The 25,965-nt window shown below is 38.7% G+C and overlaps 2 protein-coding genes across 11 annotated transcripts in view; one reads left to right on the top strand and one right to left on the bottom strand.

Annotated features, from left to right (window-relative positions):
* The window catches only part of map7d3 (MAP7 domain containing 3), a 43,348-nt gene extending 34,575 nt beyond the window's left edge, over positions 1 to 8,773 (top strand). For all 9 annotated transcript variants that reach the window (XM_053630821.1, XM_053630819.1, XM_053630820.1 and 6 more), the window contains 6 exons: positions 31 to 135; positions 2,435 to 2,488; positions 2,601 to 2,673; positions 2,770 to 2,950; positions 5,430 to 5,704; positions 5,875 to 8,773. In XM_053630821.1, the coding sequence (XP_053486796.1) occupies positions 31 to 135; positions 2,435 to 2,488; positions 2,601 to 2,673; positions 2,770 to 2,950; positions 5,430 to 5,704; positions 5,875 to 5,882 (696 nt within the window). In that variant the 3' untranslated portion in view covers positions 5,883 to 8,773. The remainder of the gene's footprint in view (positions 1 to 30; positions 136 to 2,434; positions 2,489 to 2,600; positions 2,674 to 2,769; positions 2,951 to 5,429; positions 5,705 to 5,874) is intronic.
* A 477-nt stretch (positions 8,774 to 9,250) lies between these two features.
* Positions 9,251 to 22,433, bottom strand: fhl1a (four and a half LIM domains 1a). Of its 2 annotated transcripts, none has more exons than XM_053630829.1 (6): positions 22,328 to 22,433; positions 12,397 to 12,578; positions 11,994 to 12,171; positions 11,707 to 11,876; positions 9,860 to 10,046; positions 9,251 to 9,639 (listed from the first exon to the last, which is right to left on the bottom strand). In XM_053630829.1, exons 2-6 carry the CDS (start codon positions 12,550 to 12,552, stop codon positions 9,485 to 9,487), a joined length of 846 nt encoding a protein of 281 aa, XP_053486804.1. In that variant the 5' UTR covers positions 12,553 to 12,578; positions 22,328 to 22,433; the 3' UTR covers positions 9,251 to 9,484. The 2 variants fall into 2 exon arrangements, with proteins under 2 accessions (XP_053486804.1, XP_053486803.1); XM_053630828.1 differs by lacking the exon at positions 22,328 to 22,433 and adding an exon at positions 14,766 to 16,722.
* Between the last annotated feature and the right edge of the window lie 3,532 nt (positions 22,434 to 25,965).

Genomic DNA, 25,965 nt, shown 5'->3' with positions numbered 1-25,965 from the left:
GTGATTGGTTGATTTGCTGTCCATGTACAGCGAGAGGAGGCAGAGGCAAAGGCTCAGGAGGAGGCAGAGAAGCAACGACAGGAGAGAGAGCGCATCATGCAGCAGAACCAGCAAGAGCGCATGGAGAGGAAGAAGGTGAAAACCATCATGGGACTTATTCGAAACATGCTTTTCTCAGTGTTTAGGCGATTTATAGTTGTTTTTGTAGCTCAAGGTTACTATGATACGCAAATTAAATTAGTGGAAGTATATGTTTACAGTAAAAAATTTTTTACAGCTGATCAAAATTTCCAAACATCGTCTCTTACAATCTTGCACAATACTAAACGAGCAACTTGTGTATATCTGCCCAAAAACATTACCCGTCACATGACTGCTGAGTCTCTGAAGTAGCTGCACTGCTGAGTGGCACTGACCATCTTACAGTTTTAAACAGAGTTTGCCTTTGTACATCAACACAATTGCTGTCCAAATACTGTAGTATTTCATCTATGTTTTTACCTAACCAGGTCTAATTTCTAGTGTCTGCACAAATGATCAGGTGGTTAGAGGGTGTAAATGCTTTCCAGTAGTATTGGAGGCCCAGTTATGATTTCAGACATGCTTCACTTTAAAGAATGACCGTTATTCTCAAGTCCTATAGTTTGAAATAATCAGGAGTATTATTGACTGATGACGTTAATAGCTAATGATGGAGCTAGGAGGGTAGCATATTATGAAGCAATGTAAAATATCTCCACATGTGCTGGGAGCACAGAAATGCAGATGAGATTGATGCCTACGTTTTCCATTATCCCTATACTTTCCCTATATTGTGGGTTTTCTCTTCTAATAATGGCAGCATTTATTATTCAGTTTGAAATGCCAATTTAAAAAAAAGAAAAGCATAATTCAGAGATGAGTCTTGCATTTCCCTTGTGCATAATTTGAAACATAATTCAAATTCATTTGCAAAACTTGTTTTTCTGTACAGCAATGTACAATGGCTGCCATATTTAAAATGCAAGTGCGAAGTTCATTTGACATTTGAAACGATCTAAACAGTAATCCCTCCATTTGCTGTTTTTCTCATCCTTGTCTCATCCTGCAATCTTGTTTGAATTTGCTTGTTAACTGTCAGCGAGGTAGACTGGTCAGTTAAAAATTGGGAGCAAATGCACACAGAGACACCATCTTTGGTGTATCCAGAGCCTTTAAGACTTTTGACCCCTATCTTTGGCAATATGGGAGACACAGGAAAACTATGCTTTTCTGCTGTTCTTCAAATAAAATCTACCCAGTAAAAAAAAGCCAATTTACTGAAGGGGAGAATATGAGGGACATGAAAGACACTTCGAATCAGATGAACTGTAGCTTGTGAATTTGTAAACCCCTGTCTTGTGAGTCAGTGCAAAGCAAAAAGGAAGGACTTTAAAAAAAAAAAAAAAAAAAAAAGTAAAAACATCAAAGAGATGCTAATTATTAAGTAATAGTCGTACCAAACTTTTGCCTTGCTATTTTCTTACCGTTTGTGGGCAAACGTCCATGCTTCAGGATTGGTTCGTTGACCATTTCAGGGGGGGCAGTCTGTAGTTCGGGCTTTCCTTGCATTAACTGTGCAGCAGTGTCACCATGGCACACCATTTAGACCCTGATTTGGAGTCGAAGCTGACTTTGGGGTGCACTGGGGTAACTCAACTTTTTCTATGCTGAGGACCTTGTAAGTATCTAACCTAGTCTTGTTTGCCTCTCTGTCCCAAGAAGTTTGTTCCCACTTGGACAGAGGAAAGAGTAGACCCTACAGTTCAGAAAAGGGGTTCTTCACAATCAGTGGTGTCCATCTGATTCAAGTTCAAGATTTGGGAGGGTTGAACTGCTTCCTAAAGCCCTAACGTTTTAAATGTTAAGGCTTTGAGATGATGTTCATGCTGTGCAACCACTGGACTAGTTAACGTCAGTGCATCTGCACAATGTATGTTTTCACGTCCCCATATCCAAGATCCTTTTTGAGGTTTGCCTTCCAAGAACAGACATTTCAATTCAAAGTCCTGCATTTCATCCTCTCTAATGCCTTGGGTTTTCTTGAGATATATGTGGGAGGCCCTGTTGGATCTGATGCCCAGAAGACTAAAGATACAGGCATTTTTGTACAGCTGGCTCTCTGTTCTCCACCAGGAGCCGATCAACCAGAGCACGTCTATTCATTGAATGTACAGATAAACTGTAACCATCAGGGTAGACCATGAAGTCCCTGTACTGGATGACCTTTTTCATTTCAGAACACAAATGGACATGTCCTTTATCAGCAGAGTGGCCTCATCAGAAGGTCTAAAGCATTTGAGAGAGATATTTTCCCATTGTTCATAAAGGATTACACGTACAATTTTATCATTTAGTCACATACATTTTTTAACTGTAAAAAAAAAAAAAAAATTGTTTTATGGTTTTGTTTCAGAGAATCGAGGAAATTATGAAGAGAACCAGAAAAATGGACCAAAATGATTTCAAGGCAAGTCTGCTAATATTTTTTTCGAATTATAAATTACTTAGATTTAGGGCTTTTGTAGATTTAAAAGTAACTGTAACAGGGCTTTCAATTTTTGGGTCACACTTTTCTGCAGGGTAACGATGAGACAGGCATTCCAGACGAGAACGGTGACGAGGTTACTGACCAGCTAAACTGTGAAACCAAGGGTAAGTGTTAATATATGTAATCTACATGCTGGCATGAATTACATAGACTCTGTCTGCTTTTTAATAATAACACAGTCCTGATCTTTCTGATTTCAGAGGACCAATCAGAGCAAAACACAGAGGTCATCAACCAAGCAGACATCCAGGAGCAAGGCATGTCTTCAGAAGAAGGCCGGCTGGAATCAGAAGAGCCACTTGATGGTGTGAATGAACAGACCAAAGTGGATGACAAAGAAAACAACAATGGCCTCAGTGCAGCACAGCCCACAGCCATCAGGTACAGAAAACAGCTTATCTTATCTGTTCATGCCTGGTTATTTCAAGTCTTTTTACTCACATGCATTTATACTAGTCATGTGTGTCCAGTTAGTCATATTAATGCCTGATTTGCTGCATTGCCTGTTACATAGAAACATGACATGATACTTGTTTCCAGTTGTTTTGTGCAAAAAAAAAAAGTTTCCATAATCGTGATTTTATGTGCTGTCTCTAACTGGAAACACTTTGTTGATGGGGACAGTTACGCATAGATGTGGGGGTCATTTAAAATTGTGTAAAGTGCTGAATTTACTGACCCTTTTAAAGTGATAAATGGCCTCCCCCACAGTAGAATTAGTCATAGATGTCTGCTGTGAGATGGGGTTTTGAAACCAACCAACTTCAACTTCACCCCAATAAAAGGAGGCAGGTTAGGAAGAGGCTAGGCAAGATAACCAGTTCAGGTTGACAGATAAGTGTGTGCTAAAGTTCAAGGGAGCATGAAAAAACAAGTACACCCCATTGAAATTGATACACTCTATCAAATGACATAAAATTGACATTTTGTAGTAATTTTCACATTCTATAAATTAACAAAAAAACAAATTTGTCACATGGAAAAAGTAAGTACACCCCTACATTTATCACACCTTCAAATCCATCAAATTAGAATCAGGTGTTCAGGATTGGGCGCCAGTTATTAGAACCTGCTTAGGGAGTGGAGGTGGAACCTGTCTTATTTAAACCTCTCATATCTAGTGTCTGGTGTTCCCTTTGCTATTGAGGTGTATGGTGTCATCATGCCCAGATCTAAAGAGTTCTGTAAGGCCTTCAGAAAAAAAAAAGAGGTTGTGGGTGCCTATGAGTCTGGCAAGGGATTTAAAAATATCTCCAAATTATTTGAAATACATCATTCCCCTGTAAGGAAAATCATCTACAAATGGTGCAGATTTTAAACGACTGCCAATTTGTCCTGGACTGGCTGTCCCAGCAAATTCAGCCCAAGAACAGACCATCCAATGCAAAAAGAAATCTCCAAGCACCTCAAAATTTCATCACAAGATCTACTAGTAAGTCTTGCAACTGTTGGTGTCAAAGTGCATACTTCTTCAATCAGAAAGAGATAGACCTGCATGTGAAGTGTGTCAGGAAAAAGTCTTTGCAAGACTACAGTTTGCCAATGAGCATATAGGCAAAGACCAGGCCTTTTGGAATAATGTGTTCTGGAGTATAATAATAATATAAGAATAATGTGCTCACAGTAACAGCAGACATGTTTGGCACAGACCAAAGACAGCTTTTCAGGAGAAGCACCTCATACCAACTGTGAAGCACAGTGGTGGAAATCTTATGGTTTGGGGTTGCTTTGCTGCATCAGGGACTGGAGAGCTTGCATTCATTGATTCAACAATGAATTCTGCATCATATCAAAGAGTGCTTGAAGATAATGTGAATATTGCATGGAAGAGTGGACAAAAATTCCAGCAAGTCTGGTGGACGATTATGCAAAATGCCTACAAGAAGTTATTTCTGCTAAATGGGGCAATACTAACTTCTGAGGTCTAGGGTTTACTTACTTTTTCCACAGAAGAATATCACATCTGTTGGTATTTCTGTTGAATATATGTAAGTATGAAATATTTTGTGGGACATTTTGCTTAAAAAAAATGTAAATTTCTCTTATGTATGGACACTTTTGGGACACCCTGTATATTGATGTTATGGTGAAGATGAAGCAGAGCCTGGGAAATGCAAATTTAGTCCAGCATGGCTGCAAAAGGCATCATATAAAAATTGATTGTGTATTATATTATTATTATTATTATTATTATTATTATTATTATTAAGTATTGTTATTTATTTATTTTTGGCATTTACAAAAAGGAAATAAAGAATATGTTTGAATCTCTTGTATAGTCCTTGAAAACAAAAAATAGTGCTTGAAAAGTCCTGGAATTTCATTAGGAAGCATCTGTATGAGCCCTGCAAATGTTTGCTTGCACAAATGTGTCAAAAAGCCAACAATTTCCATGGGGTGTACTTATTTTTTTCCACATGACTGCATGTGCCTACCACAACAGCACACTGTATCAGATGCACGTTAAATCCAGCTTTATTAATTGTATAACCAATTAATAGACCATATGTATGACCTCAAAATATGACCGTGCCAGAATGCTTCAGAAATATCTGTCGCTCTCCTGGTATAGTTTGAGGTAATCAAATGTAGCTTGGACGCCTTACCTCATGGTAATCTCTACCCAGATCTAATCCTGATACTCATGACACAAGGCAAGGTGTGAATGGAGTCTTCGAAAACATTTCATGATGTTTTAGTCTCTTTTGTACATCTTGCTGTGGTAATCGATCTAGTGTCTGTTGTAGTACAAAAGCTCACAGAAAACTCTTTTTCTTTTTTTTTTTGTGTATGTTTAAAGAATTTTTATTAACACAGTCAACTGCTTCATCGGTTAAAGCTTCAATTCTGTCTCCTCTAGTAATTCTTATCCCAAGGCACACCTGGTGGAGGGCTCAGAGTTTGTGAATGAGGACTGTAAGATGGGGCTGAATGGGAAAGCAGGGTCCTGGAGCTTTGAAGAGATCATCGATCTGGGAGTTCACACTAAAGGCCGGCCGCTCATGGAGCCTGACGCCTGTAATCAGAGTCTAATAGACTGCGGTGTGGGACCTGAAGGACCCAGAGTGGCCTTTGAAGACAAGCCGGCACCTGTGAACTCCCTCCATCCAGCTCAGCCCATTGAAGCCCTGTCCGGTGAGGATTTTTAATGTTTCATGTATAATTCCTATATCTTGTATCCTTAATGACTCTTTGAGACAAATAAATAGCCTCCTGTTAAAGATATATGCATTGTACTGAATTGCCCCACCTTTTCGTCCCTGCCCTGTCTCTCCCGTTCTCTTCCCCAACACAATTGTCCTCAGAGATTTGATTTGATGACTTCAGCCAAGGACGCTTGCTAATTGCACTCCATGATGTTTGTCTGGTTGAGTTCCAAAGTTCCTTGTGCTCACCTGGACAGCCAGAGAAGCTCCGAATCACAGAGGAAGGCCTCAACGTCTGCACCTCCGAAAATAAAGTTGAATATTTGTTTTTTGGTTTTTTTTAAGGTTATAGCTGAAAATAAGAAACAAACGCTTCAGGGAAACATCATCTTCCTTTATGCTTAATTTTCTGTTTTCCTGCCTCTCTTTCTTTTCATTGTTGGCATCTTGTCCGTTTTTTTTCAACTTTTTTTTTCCTCTCCTCTTCTCATTAATGTTATTTAGATTTTTTTATGTTGAGTCTTTTGTAATTTATTCTTCTGACTTTGCATTTTATGACTTGTCCCTTTCTGTATTTGTCAATTTTTTTTGCTTATTTGCATTCCATTGTATTTCAATATTAGCTGTTGCAAGTGATCCCAGACGGTCAGTGGACCTAAGCAGAAATGAGCAATTAATGTGAAGTAACGCCGTTGAGGTCAGAGGAGGAACACCTCCAGCTGTCTCTCACACTGGTATAAAAATGTTTGTGAACTGAGTAGTGCTCAACAACAGTAGTGCACACAGCCTTGGCAGTGGTTCCTTCAAGTTACATTGACGCATGTGGCACCTTATCTGCATTTTCCAGCTTCTGCCCAATCTAATGTGAGGACTCGGGCCAATAGGCTGGTCATTTTCCTCTCTCCTGCTGTGAAGCATTGTATAAATCCTAACCGTAACCAATCTTAGTCAAGATATTTCATGAAAAGGTGACAAAATAGGATCTGGTTAAAAGTGCTGAATTTCAAGCTAAGCCAATTCCTTGTCAAGTTGCTTTAATCTGTAAAGGATCAAGGTGCTTGAGGCAAAAAAAAACCAAATCTTGTAAACATTTATAACTTGTTGAATGTAGTTTTAACATTGTAAGTTTCCGGTTTGTGGCTGTTGCCCTATGTTGCCATTTTCCCCTACATCTATCTCTACATGAGTATAAACATGGTTAGGTATTCACATAAAGTCTCATTTAAGACCATCCCGAAACTAAAGTACATCTTTGACTGTCAGCGTGAATCTGTAATTATAGCACACAGGAATTACTGTAATCTGTTAACAACTGCACATTTCGATGAGCTGTTTAGGTGCATGATGTTGTTCCTTTTAGGGTGTTAGGCAGAGGCAATTCTCTGTTCTGTTTTCAAAGCTTGAATCATTGCTAGTGTTGTGTAAAACCCCACGTTCCCTCAGGGTCATACTTCTGTCAGGTCCTAAAGGGTTTTGGAGACTGCCGTTTTATTTCTGCTCCTCTCACGTTTTTAAAAAAAAAAAAAAAAAAAAAAAAAAAAAAGGATCCTTAATCCAGCGGCTCAGCCAGTTTTATGTCTTGTAAAATTGATCTCGTATATTAAGATAATATTTAAAACTCTATTTCTACTTGTGTAAGTATTATGAACGTGATCAGTATTCAGCTGTTATTTTATGGCTTGGGGAATAGTGAGTAAGTGAAAGGGAAGTGTATTTTGGTTGGTTCCTCTCTGGTGTACATCTGTACCGCTGCTACGCAACAGCATCTGATCTAGACATTTAAAGAGCCTGGCCTTGTTTGTTTTGGGGTTGTTGTTTTGTTTTGTTTTTTGTCAGGGGAATGAATGGATGAGGAATATGAATGTTGCAGGAGGTTGCGTGCAAGTCGGGTAAAATACGATTCCATTATTGCTGTCAGGTTGATTTGAATATGATTGCATAGAAATGAAGCATGTGGACCTTGTTTATAAGTTAAAAATTGGGGAATCCTGGTGGTGGATCCAGATGGATTGTGCTCAGGACTCGTAATTAAAAGAACGAATACTGTACGAGTTCCTGTCCATAGTGCTGTTGTTAGTAGTTGCAAGGAAAAGCTTGAACCTCAAATGCTTGAAGTGTCGAGTAGAGACTGTTATGGGTCCATAGTCTATATTGGGCATGTGTTGGCTTTTTTTTTTTAAATATATATATATATATACACACACACACTAGTTTACTCGGAAATGACTGCGGCCACTGAGCACAGGGCATTTCACTATTTAAAGATCATGGTCATTTACTAATGAACTAATTAGTATCATTCCTCTCATAACACCACTCTTTCCAATATAGGCATGGATCACTTACTTGAAAGCCATATTTTGTTGCTCACTGCTTTAGTTGATTGGCATTTTTCTCCAGGATAAGAGACACTCTTCAGTTGAAACGTTCAGGTTGAGACCCAAACACTGTCCAGAATTCCGGTGGTGACACACTCGGACAATGGGGGGGGGGGACAAGAAAAAACAAACTACAGCTAATAAACATGTGCTTGGCGTGTAAGGGAGGGATGGGCTGCATTTATTTTAGTCTTTCAGCAGTCCCTCCCTACCTCAAAAACGTTAGACACCCCAAAGTGCTTAGAGTCTTGCGGTGGCTGCTGCAGATGCAGTCAATCGTGTGTGCGTGTGTGTGTGTGTGTGTGTTTTTGATGAGTGTTGCTTTTGCAGGAAGGCAGCATGGTCACCCCAGTGCAGTTGCTGCTTCCTCCCCCCATGACCCTGTAAACCCTTGAGTGTTTTGGGTTTCAGAGCTGTTTTCTAGCATACAGTGCTCACCATGGTGGTCGAATGGTGCCTTAGGAATAAAGTGAGAGACCTATTTATTTTCATATATTGAATACTAAATGTTACATGACGTGCTTTCACTGGCCATGACAATCATTTTACTTTACCAGGGGCCCTAACTAGGATGCAATATTCTGTATCTTGACGTAGTCCTGACTACAAATTATAGTTGTAAATTTGACCCAAACTCTACTGGAAAAAAAAAAAGACTATAAACTGTTCAAATAAAGTTTTGCTATAGATAAAAGAAGTCAATGTTTTTTGATGTTAAAGTTGCTCATACCAACTGTAATATACTTGTTCTTTCATAACTCAGAAATGAAGGCTTTAGTTGAAGCTCGAAGTTTATTGTTCAGATTCATTGTTACATCACCCATGAATAAAGTATATACTAATATAGTTGCATGCCAAAGGATTCGTGTTAAATGTGTGTGTCACGCGTCATAATTTCCGAAAAACATAATACTCAGGTGCGTTAATACATTTCCACGAAGCAACATGAAACGGTTTGCTTTAAATCTTCATGACAAGAAATCTTCCAGTAAAGCCTGCTTCCAGTAAAGCATGGTTTCATATATTTAAAATTCAGTATTACTGCTCATCAGAGACACTCGTGTATTGCTGTGAAGGTTACAGATAACTGACTATAAATGTGTATTTGTTACATTAATTGCACACCACTCACTATTTTCTACTTAAATACTGCCTGGTTTTGGGGGGGGGTTTTTAGTGATGTGAAGCCTCTCATCACTAAAACCATCCTCTCAGCCAGTCAGTGCTTTTCTTTTTCTTTCTTTTTGTCTTTGCGTTAATTACTTTTTATCCATTTGTTTGCTTAATAAATCACCATTTAAAGGAGCAATGCGAATAATGAATTACAGTTGCCACCAGTATAGAGTGGAAACTGTTCCTTTAAATGAAATCTGTAAAGAGTGGCTGTGGTCTCACAGCTTTTTGGCACAGTCGGGGCAGTAGATGTTCGCTTCATGCAGGACGAAGCGCTTGTGTGCCAAGGACAGAGAGCACTTCTTACAGTTAAAGCAGTACTCATGCCAAGTGTGGTCCTCGTAGTTCACGACATTAGTCCCTCTGCCAAAACCTGCAAGAAGCGTATTTATGTGGGTGTCAAAAAGGAGATGATTATTTCCCCACACACACACACACACTTATTATTGGTTTCTCACTATTAAAATTCACTAAAGCGTCAAGTCATATTTTCAGCATATTAAATCTATGTTGCTGTCGAACATCACTATGTATGTTTGTGTGGGCCTCTTAAAAACTATCCCTACACACAACTCAACAACATCCATATTTACCAGTGATGGGGTTCTGACATCCAGAGCACTTCTTGGCCACAGAGGTCTTGTAGCAGTCCACACAGTAGAAGTCGTCCTCGTGAGCAGTGAAGCGAGCTCCAGCCAGCGGCTTCTTGCAGGTGTTGCACGCGAAGCATTCAGAGTGCCACGGTTTATCCTGATAGTTGATCCCACCAGAGGTGATGGGCTGGAAAGATGGTTGACACAAAAGTTTTAAAGAGAACATTGTTCAAATTTTCAGCACTGAAATCCGATATTAAATTACAGAAATCTGCTAAACCTCTAGTGATCTAAAATAATGGAAAAAAAAAAAAAACGTGTCTGTCACATCACTCGGGTTTTTCTTTTTTATCCGCTACTCTAGTGGTTCCCATCGTGTGCTGAACTGGATCAAACGACGTGTTTTATAGACTGGTGTGTGGATGGCAGAGGGGAAGGGAAGCAGATTCGGAATACATAATACAGGCAGGGCTTTCCCGGTTATCTTTACATAAGCGAAGAGGTTTCATGGCGCGGAAAATTATTTCTAGGACTTGCGGGTTGCATTTGGATTGTGGAATCAGACTTTGCTATCATTAATATACGAATTGTACATTGCTAGAGCAACGAATAGAAAGAAGTGGTTCTATGGAGTGTTTTCAAGGTCTATGCCACATATAGTTGTGCCCAAAAGTTTGTATACCCCTTGCAGAATCTGCTAAAAGAAAAACAAAATAAGAAGGATCATAAAAATCCCATGTTGTTGTTTACTTAGTACTGTCCTGAATAAGCTATTCCACATAACAGATGTTTACATATAGTCCACAAGACAAGATAATAGCTGAATTTATACAAATGACCCAGTTTAAAAGTTTACACACCCTTAATTGTTAATACTGTGTGTCGTTACCTGGATGATCCATGGCTGTTTTTATGTTTTGTGATGGTTGTTCATGAGTCCCTTGTTTGTCCTGAGCAGTTAAACCGTCCACTGTTCTTCAGAATAATCCTCCAGGTCCTGCACATTCTTTGCTTTTCCAGCATTGTCTGCAAAATTGACCCCTTTCCAACAGCGGCTATATGATTTTGAGATCCATCTTTTCACACTGAGGATAACTGAGGGACTCGTACACAGCTATTACATAAAGTGCAAACATTCACTGATGCTCCAGAAGGCAACACGATACATTAAGAGCCAGGGGGATATAAACTTTTGAACAGGATGATCAGTGTAAATTATTTTGTTTAAAGATCTTTTTTTTCATTTAGTACTGCCCTTCAGACACAAAATAATATAGTTACATGTTTCCCAGAAGACAAAATACTAACAATTTACACCGATCATCCTGTTCAAAAGTTTACGTCCCCCTGGCTCTTAATGTATCGTGTTGCCTTCCTGAGTATCAGTGAATGTTTGCACTTTATGTAATAGTCGTGGGATCATCCAGGTAGCGACATACAGTATTAAGAATCAAGGGTGTGTAAACTTTTGAACGGGGTCATTTTAATAAATTCAGCTATTATCTTGTCTTGTGGACTATATGTAAACATCTGTTATGTGGAATAGCTTATTCAGGACAGAACTAAATCAACAACAACATGGGATTTTTATGATCCCTCTTATTTTGTAAACAGTATTAAGATTTAGCAGATTCTGCAAGGGGTATGCCAACTTTTGTGCACAACTGTACTGAACACGTATGTTCAAACACGTCAAGATGCTTCGGTGTGTGACGGTCAGTTGCCCAGTATTTTACTTCACTAATTCATTTGTTAAACCGCGTTCTGTCCCCCTTGTGTGAAGCCTAATGCCCTCAGTGACCCCCTGGTTGGGAATCTCTGCTCTACTCTATCCTTGCATCCGTCACCTCCTTGCAGCGAGCACAGTTCTTAGCGAACTTCTTCTCATGGCATGCGCTGCAGTAGAATTCATCCCCCTTGGGCAGGAAACTCTGCGAGCGGATTGGCTGCTTGCACTCAAAGCAGATGAAGCACTCCTCATGCCACACTTTATGCTTGTACTCCACGTTTTGAGACCCTGATGGAAAACACAGTGGCCAAGAGCTGTCTTGAAAGAATACTCAATCGTAGGTTAAATTAGCTAACGATGTGACAGTGATAACAGACACTAGTTCGAATGAGTGGAATCACACACCAGGCATGATGACTTTGTAGCAGCCCTGGCAGCGGGGTGAGTCCTCACGGGCACCACACTTCCCACACATGATCTTGCCATCGTCTTTAGTGGCGAAAGACTCATTGGCCAGCGGCTTGTAGCACTTGGCGCAGCGGAAGCAGTCCTCGTGCCAATGCCGGTTCTTATGGGTCAGCTCCTTAAAACGCAAGGAATGAAAAGAATGAGAACTCATCTTTATTAAGGCATCAGCTGTATACGCTAAACACCACGTATATGGTATATGCACTTACAGTACGTTTTAAAATCTACTAATTAAAGGATACGATATTTTCATAAGGTAAATCTGATGGTAGGAGTTGGTGGTTAACAGAGATTAAAGCTTGTCAAAGTATTTTCTCTGGCAAATGAACAGGAAGTCCACCTTCGCATCAGCTCCGATAGGTCGACGGCATTCCGCACAGGTGTTGGCGCACAGCTTGTCAAAGCAGCGCACACACACATGCTTCTCATCCTTCTGGATGTACTTCTTGCCATGCAGGTCATCTCTGCAGTAGAAGCAGTTGAAGCGCTCCGTCATGATGGAGCTCGTATAACTACGTGGGCCTGTAGCGACATCAGGCAAGAGAAAGAAGATACGTTTTGAACAGTTAGACATGTTCATATGTATTTATAAACCTGATTCAGTTCAGTTTTCACATTTGAAAAATGTATATTCCATTATACTTTATTGTTCTTGTTATGGTTGCCTCAAGAGGTCAGTACAGGACAGATTAAGAATATCAAAAATGATGATATGTTTAAAACCAGGGCTCGGTGGTTGTTGTTGTTGTTGTTTAGATCACAATATTTATCTTGGCACATTCATAAAGTCTAACAATGCAGCACTAAATTCTTTCAAGATGTGTCAGTTTGTTAGTATTAGCAGCACCAAATGTCAGCAGCTTTATTTAACCTATGAAAAAAATAATACAATGATACTGCAGCTGTATATCTGTGTTGGTGACTCAGATGTTCCATTAAAGCCATGCCTGAAAGATGAGAATGGGATGATGAATGGTCTCCGGCTAATCCGTTCTCCATTCATGTTGGCTGTAATCACGCATAGCCCGGCAACCGCATACCAAACATCGAAGGGACATGTATGAAAGGACAGCTACCCAGCTGACCACAATTATGAGTTCCAACTAGCTTTTACACCTTCACTTAATATTGACAGAGCTACATGTACATACTGACCATTGACGACAGAGTTTGTACTTTTTGAAGTTCCAGTGGAATTTTCCTGGCGGCAGCCGATCACTGTTGTCGTTCCCATAGTTACACAGGTAGCATATAATATAAACGGCCCATAGTTGCCCAGAGGTCGGTATGAGTAGCAGGTTTTGAAGATATCAGACCAGCACAAGCAGGATATTATTCACAGAAGAAAATCATCATAATTTAATTAAAAGGATAGTTAATAACAACATGGAAGATACAAAGACCAAAGTGTTAGAGCGTCTCAAAACCGTAAGCCAAATCTTCCTCAAAATCTCAACTTCTGATTATGTGCAACATGCTTAAAATTGCCTCAAATGCACAATATATGATTGATTTTGCAATATTATTGACCCTAAATTCTTGTCAGCTTGCAGGGTAAAACTTAAAATGTTGTATGTTGTTATGTATTTTTTAAAGAATAACCTCTTAGCACCCTCCGTAGTGATGTGTGAAGATGATTCAGGAAGCTTGTACTAAGAATGTCTTCTTAAGATGCATTAACCATTCAAAAGGTAGGTCTTGTGGCTTAATCCCAAAGCATAGTCAAATGACCTTTCAAATGATATTGCTGAAACACTTTACTCATGGCATTGACATTCCAACTGTTAATGTTCTCTAGTATGTAATGTTTTCATTTGAAGTTTCAAAACATTGGTGTCCATTCACAGAACAGATTGCGACCATCCCTGCTCCTGCAGATCTAATGTACGGTAGGGTTTAGTTCCAGCCTTCAACTTGAATATTATGTTGGAACTAAGCTTTTAAAGCATGGTAGATTATAGGGAATGGGATTGGGCTAGCTTGAACTAACAGGAAATAAGTCATTGTGCTGTGGAGTCTGAATCTGAACTTCATCCATGTGACCTGAGCACTATGAGGGAATTTGGCTTCACCACACAACTTCTCCTGTGATCCTTTTGGTGTGTTCTGCCAGAGGGTTTAATAGAGTACCAATTTTGTCCCAGTGGGAAGAACACGGCCCATCCGAAAAGGTCTACATAGGATTCAACTGAGTCACTGAGGAAGAGCCAGCAATGATCAACAAATCCAAAATAGAAACTCCTGTATCTAAAGCAGAGACCAGAAATATATTTTTATAAAGCTTATGACATAATAATCCATAGCACATAAGCCTAAGTATTGAATTCTTTTCTTTGTTTACTTTCATAAAGAGCCATATATTCAAAACCAGTTATCCAAACCTTTAAAACCCAGCAATAAGTCAAAGGTCACACAAAAAGGCTTTGCCAACAATAACCACCACACCAGAACAAACATCTAATTAGTGTTACACAGGCTTTTGATTTAAGATCTATAGATTTCAGATTTTACAACAAAAACAAACGAGAAATTACCCAAAATTACCTAAATTACCCAAATCCTACAGCACAACCACAATACTGAGTACTGATAATGTCAACATCCAGCAGATTATAGCCCGTAGGGCAATCAGTTCCAGAATTTAGGTGTAAAAAAGAGTAAGCATCCTTGCATGATGCTCTACAAATCAAACCATATCTCACTTTTTACCTGAGTGCCTGTAGAAAGTCATGGTTAGTCTCTGGCAAAAGAGAGAAGCTCTTGGACCAAGGAAGCCAATATAGAGAGTAAGTAAAAACTATCCCCACAGTTACATATATATATACCCAGTCAAAACCACGCCTGCCCCCAGTACTCACCAATACCCCACTCCCTACTTGCATAACCCCAACTTCAAACCACCCCCAAACACTCTGTACTGCCACAAGCTTTATCATACTTAAACCACCACATGTTCTAACCAAGTTAGGGTATTCCCCCAAAGGAGTCTGGGAAGAGGAGAGTATAGAGATTTAATTCCTTTGTTGACATCAATACAGAGAAGAATTTCAGCAGCAGGGATTTAGATACAGGGAAGCATCTCTTGACATTTTCAGGTTTGACGTTTGTGTACTATACTGAAATGAATCAGCAGATCAGCTCTACAGTATTCTTAATGTGTTTACATAAAGTAATGTGTGTGTTCATCATTTATCAAACATAATGTTTCACTCATATGTGTCTGGATCGAGTGGATATGTTGTACCTTTACAAGCCATTAGCCTTTTATCATTTGTGTTTACCAGTGCATCAGATTGTTAGGGCATGTCTCGTCCTTTCATGAATACTGTTGTACTTGCGTTTACTTGTCTGTTCATTTATAGTACCGTGACTTAAAACTTTAAACCGCATTTATCACACATGTCTTAAAGCCTAAGTGATGAAACAGGAACATATCTCTTTGCATTAGCTTCTAGCGGTTTCTAACAGATATTGTCTCAAGTAAGTATTGTCCATTTTATTATTCAGGGTTTTTTTTTTCTTCTGTACTTATAATGGGACTTTCAGCCATCCCACTTCATACAGAATGGTGCATTAATCTATATATCGATCACAATGTCACACCTCAAGTTTAGTCGACATTCTTGCACTTTCTCAAAAATACCTTTGTGATTAAACAGAAGAAACATGATTAGTGTTTAGCGCTAAAGACTGTTCCGACTGTGGGTTGATGGGTCAGACATGTTGGAGTGTAAACACTAATGTGGTGTTCCTGCTGAAATGGTGTTCCTATTGGTGACAAAGAGCTCTACGTTTCTAAACTATCCACTCACAGAGTTTCTATTAATATTGTCACTAGATTAAAGTTCAAATTAATAATAGGGCTACATGATTTTGAGTTAATGAGGTTTGGATTAAACCCATTCAAGTGACCAGTCAAAGAGGCTAATATAAAAATGATAAGAGCATAATAAATATAATAATACACAATTGTTGGTTGTGAATTTTCCACCATTGTAACTATACTTCATGGACCCTGTGGTCTGCAGACCCCCCTTTGTGTAGCTTCCCATATAGCTGTTGTTGACATTTGTGTGATGATGTACGTGTTTTAAAATAGTTTCCGTATCTAACATTTCTGAAAAGTTGGAATGTTGACATTGGCCCGAATGAGTCATTTGATGGATATGCAGCTGTGACTATAGTATACAATAGAGATGGAAAGCTTTCTCTGCCATCCCACCTGTCCTCTGCTGAGACCATCCCTTCTGGAAGCCTGAAATAGTCCTGCTTACTCCCACTGGCACAACCCATAAACATCACCTCACTCATCTGTTATCTTACCCCCTCCACACAGACAGAGGCACTGCTCTTGATCCGTCAGGACCATCTACAGCCCTTTCATAAATGCCGATTATGAAGGTCAGAATGTGTGAATCGCATAGGATCATGAAGGAGGGTTTAGTTTAGGTCTTTGAGATCTGAAGGAACTGAGCAATACCCAGTGGAAATGGGGTTAAAGGAGTAGTGTTTCAGGAAGCTGTCTGTTCATGTACACAAAAATATAACCAACAGTCTAACTCAAATTCAAACAAGATCCAACACAACACGGCCCCTTTCCGAAAGGATGTCTTACCGAGTCTTTATTATCCATTAGGCGGAATGGTGTTTCTTTAAATCTAATATGCATAGCCTAGCTCTCCAAGATCACTGAGAGACAAAAGAAATGTAAGGGCGGGGGGGGGGATCTATGGCTTATATTTAATTATAAGGCTGAAAACTGGAAGAAGAAAAAACAAAGTGGTTAAATGAAAGGGAGAATTTAAGCTTGCCACTAAATATGTCTTCATTTTTTTTCTGTGATAACTCTGGATTAAGGCCAGTTGTAGTGCTGCATCCACTGTAGATCCTCTCTGGATCCTCACAGCAAAGCAGGCACAGTGTCACAAGGTCACAGTGGTCCAATATACGAACCGATCCAAATGTTACTTTTTAAAATTTTCCACAAATGTGACACAGATCCGGTTCAGAAGTGGTTAAAAGCACTTATGAGATGAATAGTAACACTCATGAGCTCAGTGATAGCAAATGCTCTTTACAACCACCTCCCCAGTCCCCAACATTATGACATGGTAGCAAAATAGACCAAAATCTCAAAGTTGACCACTACATGAAAAAAGTGTAATGTTTTAAACAGTAACTTCATCAATTTGATCGTAGGCTCCTCATCTAATAACTATCCATTCTATTAGTTTGTTGTCTGCTGATAGATCTTTACATGATACAGACAGCCCTCCCTTGGTCACCATCAGTTATTGTGTGTGGGTGTGTGTTAATATATTTAATATTTTGCTTAAAAAGAAAAAAAGAAATTACAATAAATAATTATGAGAAGTGCCCTTTTTTTCCACTTGAGCCCTTGCCACCCAAAATGTCTGTGCATGTCCCTGGCTTGGAAGGAAACTGGGTTCTTGCCAGAAATAAAATAGAAACAGGTTGCTGTTACTTCCAGACCCTTGGCTAACACACTCCAAAATGAGCTCAGGTGCATCCTGTTTACTTTAATTACTTGAACTTGTCTGGAGTCCTTCTTTGGCAAATTCAATTGATTGGACATGATTTAGAAAGGCACATACCTGTGTGCGTAAGGTCCTACAATTCACAGTGTACGTCAGTCCAAATACCAAGCCATGAAGTCCAAGGAACTCTGTGTAGACCTCTGCATCAGATTATATTGAGACAGAGCTTGGCAAGTGTATAAAAACATTTCTAAAGTTTTGAATGTTCCCAGGAACACAGTAGGCTCCATTTTTGTTCAATAGAAGATGTCTGTAACCACCAGGACTCTTCTTACATCTGCTCTAATAGCCAAATTCAGTAACAGGGCTAGAAGGGCCTTGGCCAGGAAGGTATCCATGAAACGAGTGGCCATTCGAACAGAGCTTCAGAAGTCTTCTGCAGAGATGTGAGAACCGGCCAGTAGGACAACCATCTCAGAATATACTCCATCAATCAGGACTATCCCTGTGGTAAAGCATGGTAGTGGTAGTATCATTCAATGGCGGTAGTTCTCAGTGGCAGAGATGGGGAAACTCAGAATTGATGGAAGTATGAATACAGACAAATACAGAGGTCCTTGAAGAAAACCTACTCCAGAGTGCACAGAACCTCAGTCTGGGGTGAAGGTTCACCTTTCAGCATGACAACAACCTGACAATACTGCAGTGGATTCAGAACAAGTCTCAACATCCTAGAATGCCTGTGGAGAAACATGTTCACAGATGGCAGTGCACAGACACTCCCCATCCAATCTGAGTGAGCTTGACAGGATCTGCCTGTCAAAATCATTTATTATTATGATGCAGGAATTGAACTGTGAATTGTTTTCAGTGTGGACTCCAAACACCTTATCCTGATGAAGTTTTAGATAAGCCACACAGATAGAAAACATCAGTGAGGATGATGTTAAGAAAGTGGCTGATTGTTTAATACCACACATTTTATTATACAATAAAAGGTGCTAAAGAGGTATGAATACTTTCCAAACCCACTGTATACATTATTTAAAATCAGCTTTCTATCATTTGTTTCTTTCAGCCCGTATGCATTCTGGGTCTGCTGACTGACCTAGTGCTTGGCCTGAACTTGGTACGGTCCTCTTGGTGGATGCACCTACCTGGTCTATTTCATGACTTTCATGGTTATCCAGTCTAAACATGCTTGCTGTAAGGGTATGTTAATAAATAAGTAGTTGATAGGCAAATTACTGGGTGCATGGGCAACATAAAAAGCTAGGAGATGTTAGAAAACTGGGGGAACAACTGTGAGGCAGGGTGTGGAGTGGGGTATAGTATTAACGTGCCAAAGTGCCCAAAATTCCTACCTAACCCTGTCTGGATAAAACTATAACGGACAGGACTTGAGCTAGTTTCTCTTTGACACCTTGAACAGAATTCTAGCTTGTTCCATCATAAAGGTCACATAGCACTCTGTGGATGGGCCTTAGTCGTGTATGCTGAAAGTGATCTCTCTTAAGAATGTGCAGTAAGAACACAAACAGAGACAGAAAGCTGGGACATACTGGGTAAGCAGCATTCTAGACATGCCTGCACTAAGCCTTACTTCTCACTAGGGAGCTCTATCTGTCTAGTTTACCATTACCATTCACAGCTGCACAGTTATATGACAAAATCATCTGTATCTATAGCCACTAACAAGTGCTCATGCAGCATATTATATGTTGTGTGGAACTTTCAGCTCAAAATAAGCAACATGACATACATTCTCAAAGAAATTCACCCAGTGTCCTGGTGAAATTCCCCCATTGGCCCTTCTCTATCATGGCCACCTAATAATCCCCATTTCTGAATTGGCTAAATCACTCTCTCCTCCCCTAATAGCTGGTGTGTGGTGGGCGTCACCACCCCCCCCCCCCCCCCCCCCCCCCCCCGCAAATACTAGGTAAATCGCTTTAAGTGTCTAGAAAAGCACTACATAAATGTAAGGAATTATTATTAATTAGAAATAAACTACTGAAAGTTATTTCCATGCAAGAATTCACTGCGAATTGTTTTCAGAGTGGACTCCAAACACTTTACCCTGATGAAGTCTTAGATAAGCCACATAGACAGAAAACGTATGTGAGGATAAATGTCAAGAAAGTAAGTGCAGCATTATTTTTATTCCACTCACTCCTCTGGCTGATTCTTTAATACCACACATTTTCTGAGAAAGGAACCAAAACCAGTTGCACAGATCAGTGGGTTTTCATTAAATTACAAGCACAGTCAGTAAAATCAACAAATGATCACATGTTAGTAGTGTGATAGACAAGTCATTTTGCTGAAAAAATTATGCATATGCATAAATATTTTGTATTATTTCACTCTTACACATTAAGGGACTATATATACATACAGTGGGGGAAAATAAGTATTGGACACGTCAAAAAAAAAAATTTAGTAAATGTATTTCCAATGAGGCTATTCACATGAAATTTTCAACAGACATCAGTAACACAAGAGATCTGGAAATATAAAGAATTCACAACATTAAAGTTCATAAATAAAGTTATGTGTAATAAAGTGGAATGACACAGGAAAAAAGTATTCTGCATGTTTTAGCTGGTTCCTTGCCTTACCTTGCCTTGGAGAACTACTTTTTCTTAGCATGTTCAATACTTTTTTCCTGTGTCATTCCACTTTATTCCACATAACCTTATATATGGACTTTAATGTTGTGAGTTTTTTATATTTCCAGATTTCTTGAGTTAATACCAGAGTCTGGTGAAAATTTCATATGAATAACCTTACAGGAAATATATTTACTGAGAAAAATGTTGACATGTCCAATACTTATTTCCCCCACTGTATTTCTAAAATTCTAAATAATAATAATAATAAATAAATAAATAAATAAATAAATAAATAAAACTGATTCCAATCTCATGCTTAACAGTCCACATTTCTAACTCAAAAACCCATTAAATCAAAATAAAGTTATGTTCTTCTCTGTAATTATTTGTAAGAATATGTATTCATATCTTTATGAAATTGTAAATTTAATATTTAGATTAGAGTCGACACTTTGTGCTCAGATTTGGACCTATCACAGGTCAGTCTTTGTCTTTTTCCACTTAGCTTAGGTCCTTATAATTTGGATTATCCACCCTCATTCCTTTGTGGTGAGATGAATTGGCACAATGCAGTTATGTAATATTAGACAGAACTGTTTAGTATTATCGCTGTTGGACAGTCATATGGCTTACATCCAGCCAGCTGGAGATAAAGGAGAATATTGGACAAGAGTTTGAGAGGTAGGGATCCAAATCTGCCCCCAGTGGACAGAATGCCTCAGTACATGTCACAGCTGCTCCACATTACCTAATTAGGACCTCCAGCACTGAGAGGTTCTCAGAGGTTCCCCCTAGTGGAGTGCAGAGGAGCATGATGGGAAAATGAGACAATCCAGCTGCTGGAAGCTCTTTTGGTGACTAATTACACAAATTGTGTTCCAGAAAAGTTCTCGATCACTTAAGCCAGGAGTACAAACAGTGCTCTCAACACAAACCTTATATGGATAAACCACTTAACCTCATACAAATATTTTTGCAAGGATGATGTTGCTCTGATGTTATGTGTTGCTCAACAGGCACAAAGCAAAAAAAGATAAGAGAATCTGAAGAGGTGTAAAATGACAAAAGGATGACATGAAAAAGGCCCCCCACAGGGAGGAAAAGTGGGAAAGGAGCTAATTCTTATGCCAAGTGACATGATGTCATTGTATTGGCCAAACATCCAGGTGTGTAAAAGTTGCTAGGGAGGAATTAGCTCATGGTTTTGGCTGAGCTGAAGTAAAGCTGTATGAGTCTTAATGAGGTCTGAATGCCTTGATCAGGCCTGTGTGATTCAGGTTTGGTCTCAGAAAACATGACTATGAAATTACTGTGATACTATGATTTCATTGTAAACATAAATGATACAAAGTTCCTTACTTACTAAAAAAAGTTCCTTACTTGCAAAGCAAAGACCTCCCTGCTGGGAAGAAGGAAAAAAAAACAATAGAAACCATCACAGGAATTCTAATGCTTTCCACTACAAATACCATTACACACCATCAGCTGTTAACCATTAAAACCATTACCAAATGTCAAAGGTGTTCTATTGATCCTTCAATTGATCCTCCACTAGACATAACATGCCACCAATAGAAGCCAACAGATAACCAGTGGAGACCCACAGGGACCATTACATTACAGTTTCCATTAAAACCGATACATTTTTCAGCAGGGGACTCGATATGTTCTATCACGTCTGAAATAAATGAATCAAAACAGTATTAAAGGCAGGATAAGGGCCTTTGCGGTCCTGCAAACTGTGCTATGTATGGCCTTTGTTTGTTATTTTATATAGTTCATTTAATCTTCAGGTTCCTCTTGTATTGAATGACTGTGGACATTTTACTCTGCAGTTTGGTTCAGAGACGATTCTTGTACTATAAATTCCATCATTTATTTAAACCAAACTGTTCAGAGAAATACATTAGTGCTGGTCCGTTATTTTTTTGAATTCCAAATCACATTATATAACATAAAAAACCTGAACTTTCATCAAAATACTTGTCGTTTGAGATGAACTCACACTCTGAGGACAACAGACAGACAGACAGACAGACAGACAGACACACACACACACACACACACACAATATCTATAAGTCAAGAGAAGTAGCTATCTATTGGGTTTTATGTGAAGAAGCCATGCATGAAGAAGATAATTTGAATATAAAACTTACCAAAATGTAAGGCTATGGAAATGAGGCAGTTCTTATTTCTCACGGTAGCTGCTGCTGTTCAGCCTGCGCGTGCTGTAACGGTTTGTGTCTCGAGCAGCGCTTAAAAAGCAAGAGACAGAAAAAAAAAAAACTGGGATGAGATCCAAGCACTATGTACACACTAACAATGACTTCAGCCAGGAATTTACAACCTCTGCCTCAGCAGGGGAGAAAAGACACATATAGCTCCAGTAATTTAAAGCAGAAAAGCAACGTTGTTTTAAGCCAGTCTTGAGGAGGAAATACGTTAGGAGATTGTATCAACTGAGATAATCTGCTATTTAGATTAGAGAGGAGTCTGTAACAAATGTTCTGCTTTCTTGTCTAGTGAGTGAGGGATTTTTTCAGCAAGGTTACATCCCTTCATAGACATGTACAACTTTGGTCCTTAAGACCAATATTAGGATCATTTACATGCTCACATTTTTGCAATTTAAAAGAACAATTTACACGACTCGGTTAGTATGAAATGCTTGGAAGGGTTTGGGGTGGACTGACATTCTTCAGCTTGCTAACTTCATTTGTAAGAAATGAAATAAAGTCCAACCACACCACCCTTGTTAGTATAAATTCTTGCGAATGTGAATATAAATAAATCAAGTTTTATTTCATGGTTATTTCAGTACAGGCTTGGGGAGTAGCGGAATACATGGAATAGTGTTACGTCATCAGGCTACAAAAAACTGGTAACTGTAATCCGTTACAGTTACGTCAAAAAACAAAGTAATCAGATTACAGGTACATTTTGTAAAAAATGGGAATACTATCAGGATTACTTTTTTTTTCTTTTCATTTAAAACCAAATAAATTAATCTTTTGACATAACACAATATAGACAGCTGCTTGATTATAGTTCTGGTTCTCTCTTGGCAGTCGTGGCTCACATGAGCAACCTCCTGGTGCATGTGCAAATAAATTTTGCAGTTAATTTGGTAGAAATGAACACATTGTTCTCGGAAATGCTTTTATTGAGGTGACCGAACATCCTCTTTTTCCCCGACATGTCCACTTTTTCAGATTTAAAAAAAAACACCGGCCGAGATTTCTAAATTTGAGAATTTGTCCAGTATTCGACTTTAATTTCATTATGATGTGCTTATGGTCTAATACTGCATCATGTGTGTGCGCATGTTTGCATTGCTTTAACCCCGCTCTGTAATTCCTGCCTTCTCGCACACCAATTGGTCGATTATAAAACAACTATTGGCCAAATTCCTGCCTCTAATCATTAGCCTACTCTCAGCGAGCGTGTGAAGGTGAAGTGCTGTTGTGTGCGGCGTCAAACAGTTTCTTGACAATAGCAGCAAATGAAGACATCCTGAGTCGAAACAATGCCCATGGCCATATAAGGTCATTTTTAATGTCATGTTATCACATTGCTTCGTATTGTATGGCCATTCAAATGTGTAAATGATGGCAGAAGGTTCACTCATGGCACCTGATATTTTATTTTATTCCATGGACAGTCAAAAGAATGATGCTAATAGTGTGTCTTTTTCAGTCTATTAAAATCTGCATTCAAAGTAACACTGTTTTGAACGATATTAAAACATGAAAGAAAAAAAAAAAGGTGTCCTCTTTTTGAAAAACCAGAATATGGTCACCATAACTTTTGTGATGTAATGTTACCCGCATCAGGGACAGTGATCTTTTATTTATTTTCTCAAATCAAATCCAAACATTGAATATGTTTTTAAGCTCTAAAACAGGGTCTAAGAATACTGCTTTTCTCTTGACTTTATTTACATATGTGACCTTGAAGTAATCCAAAAGTAATCAGATTACATTACTTTCATATTATGATACTTTGATGACATTACGGATCACATTTTTTATGAATTAATTTGTAACTGTAATGGAACACATTTTTAAAGTGACCCTCCCGACCCTGGTTAAGTGTCATAGATGCTGAGGTTTAATGTGACACCCAAGACTCGTCAGAAAAGGAAAAAGTAAACTTTACAGGTTGCAAAACAAAGAATAAGCTTTCGGGGGACTTGGTATGAAATGGTCATCTCTCTCTGCCTGGTCTATGTGAAGAAAGAAAACATTTCATTAGACATGTTACTCAAATTGCTGTCTGGATTTTCACAGGTTCCACATGGGTTTCTTCCAGGGTCTCAGTTTTCCTACCACCTCCCAAAAACATGCCAGTAGGTGGATGGGGTACATTACATTGTCCCTAGCTGTGAATGTGCAAATGTGTGTGTGTGTGTGTGCACATGGTGCTATGTGATGGACTGGCATCTCATCCAGTGTGTATTCCTACCTTCCACCCAGTGTTCCGAGGACAGTCTCCAGGTCCACTGCAACCCTGACCAGAATGAAATGTTTACCAAAGATGAACAAAAGAATAAATTACCTGTTGTTAGAAGTGATTATTATTATAGTATTGCTTTTGGTGAAATGATGCCCATGTGAGTTATATATATATATATATATATATATATATATATATATATATATATATATATATATATATATATATATATTATATAACCACTGAGATATATATGACTAGTAATAACTGCATGCCAAAGTGATCATACTTATTCAGTCATATTATGAGAATGTCAATAGAATCTATTGGAATAATGGTCCTCTTCTACAGCGATATAGCATTATTTTTTTGGGGAAAAAAGCCAAATCTCCAGTAGGGCATGCTATTAGTGTCCCAAACCATTCTTCAAAGACCATGTGATAATTATTTATTTATTTATTCTGGGGGGTTTTTCCCCCAGTTTCCCCTCACAGATAAAACGAGCCATCAAAAACAACAAATACCTGGTCCAGGTGTACCGGGAGCTGAAATAAATTAACTGTAAACTGTGTCTCTGAGAACTGTTTTTAGAAACACTGCATTACATATAAATTGTATGACAACTTGCCTTGTTTGAATCTACATGCAAATACAGATATCCAGTGATTTCATAAGGGCCCATGTATATACTAAGATTGATTAGCAAGGATTTCTCTGAACTAGATGTATTTTATCTGAATTAAATGAATGAGAGGTTATAGCTCCATAGTTCCTAGAAAGAAAGAAAGAGCTGGAGATTAAGTTTAGGAGAGTCTAAATATCTACTAATGCAAGAAACACAAATCAAGCTATTTCATTTTATGTCTACAGTCCCCTCCGAAACTATTGAAACGGCAAGGCCAATTCATGTGTTTTTGCTGTAGACTGAAGACATTTGGGTTTGAGATCAAAATATGAAGATGAGAAGAGAGTTTAGAATTTCAGTTTTTACTTTCTGGTACAAATATGTAGATGTGTTAAACAACATAGAACATAGCACAATTTGCATCAGACCACCCAATTTGTGGGCGAGTAAAATATTGGAACATGTGATTGACAGGTGTTTCTTGTTGTGTCCTTTTAGAGGCACTGCTTAAACAATAAATAGCTCTGAACATCTACAACTGGCATTAGCCTTCAATTTCACCTGTGAAGACTGCATTTGTTGTTAAAAAGGATAAGCCAACATGAAGATCAGAGAGATGTATATTAAAGAAAAGCAAGGCATTTTGAAGCTGAGAAAAGAGGGAAAATCATTCAGAGGCATTGCACAAACACTGGGCATAGACAATGCAACAAT

Source organism: Ictalurus furcatus, chromosome 8 (assembly GCF_023375685.1).
Source record: "Ictalurus furcatus strain D&B chromosome 8, Billie_1.0, whole genome shotgun sequence".
In the NCBI taxonomy this organism is placed as follows: Eukaryota; Metazoa; Chordata; class Actinopteri; order Siluriformes; family Ictaluridae; genus Ictalurus; species Ictalurus furcatus.
Note: the sequence above shows the minus strand (reverse complement) of the source record. Positions and strands in the feature narration are given on the sequence as shown.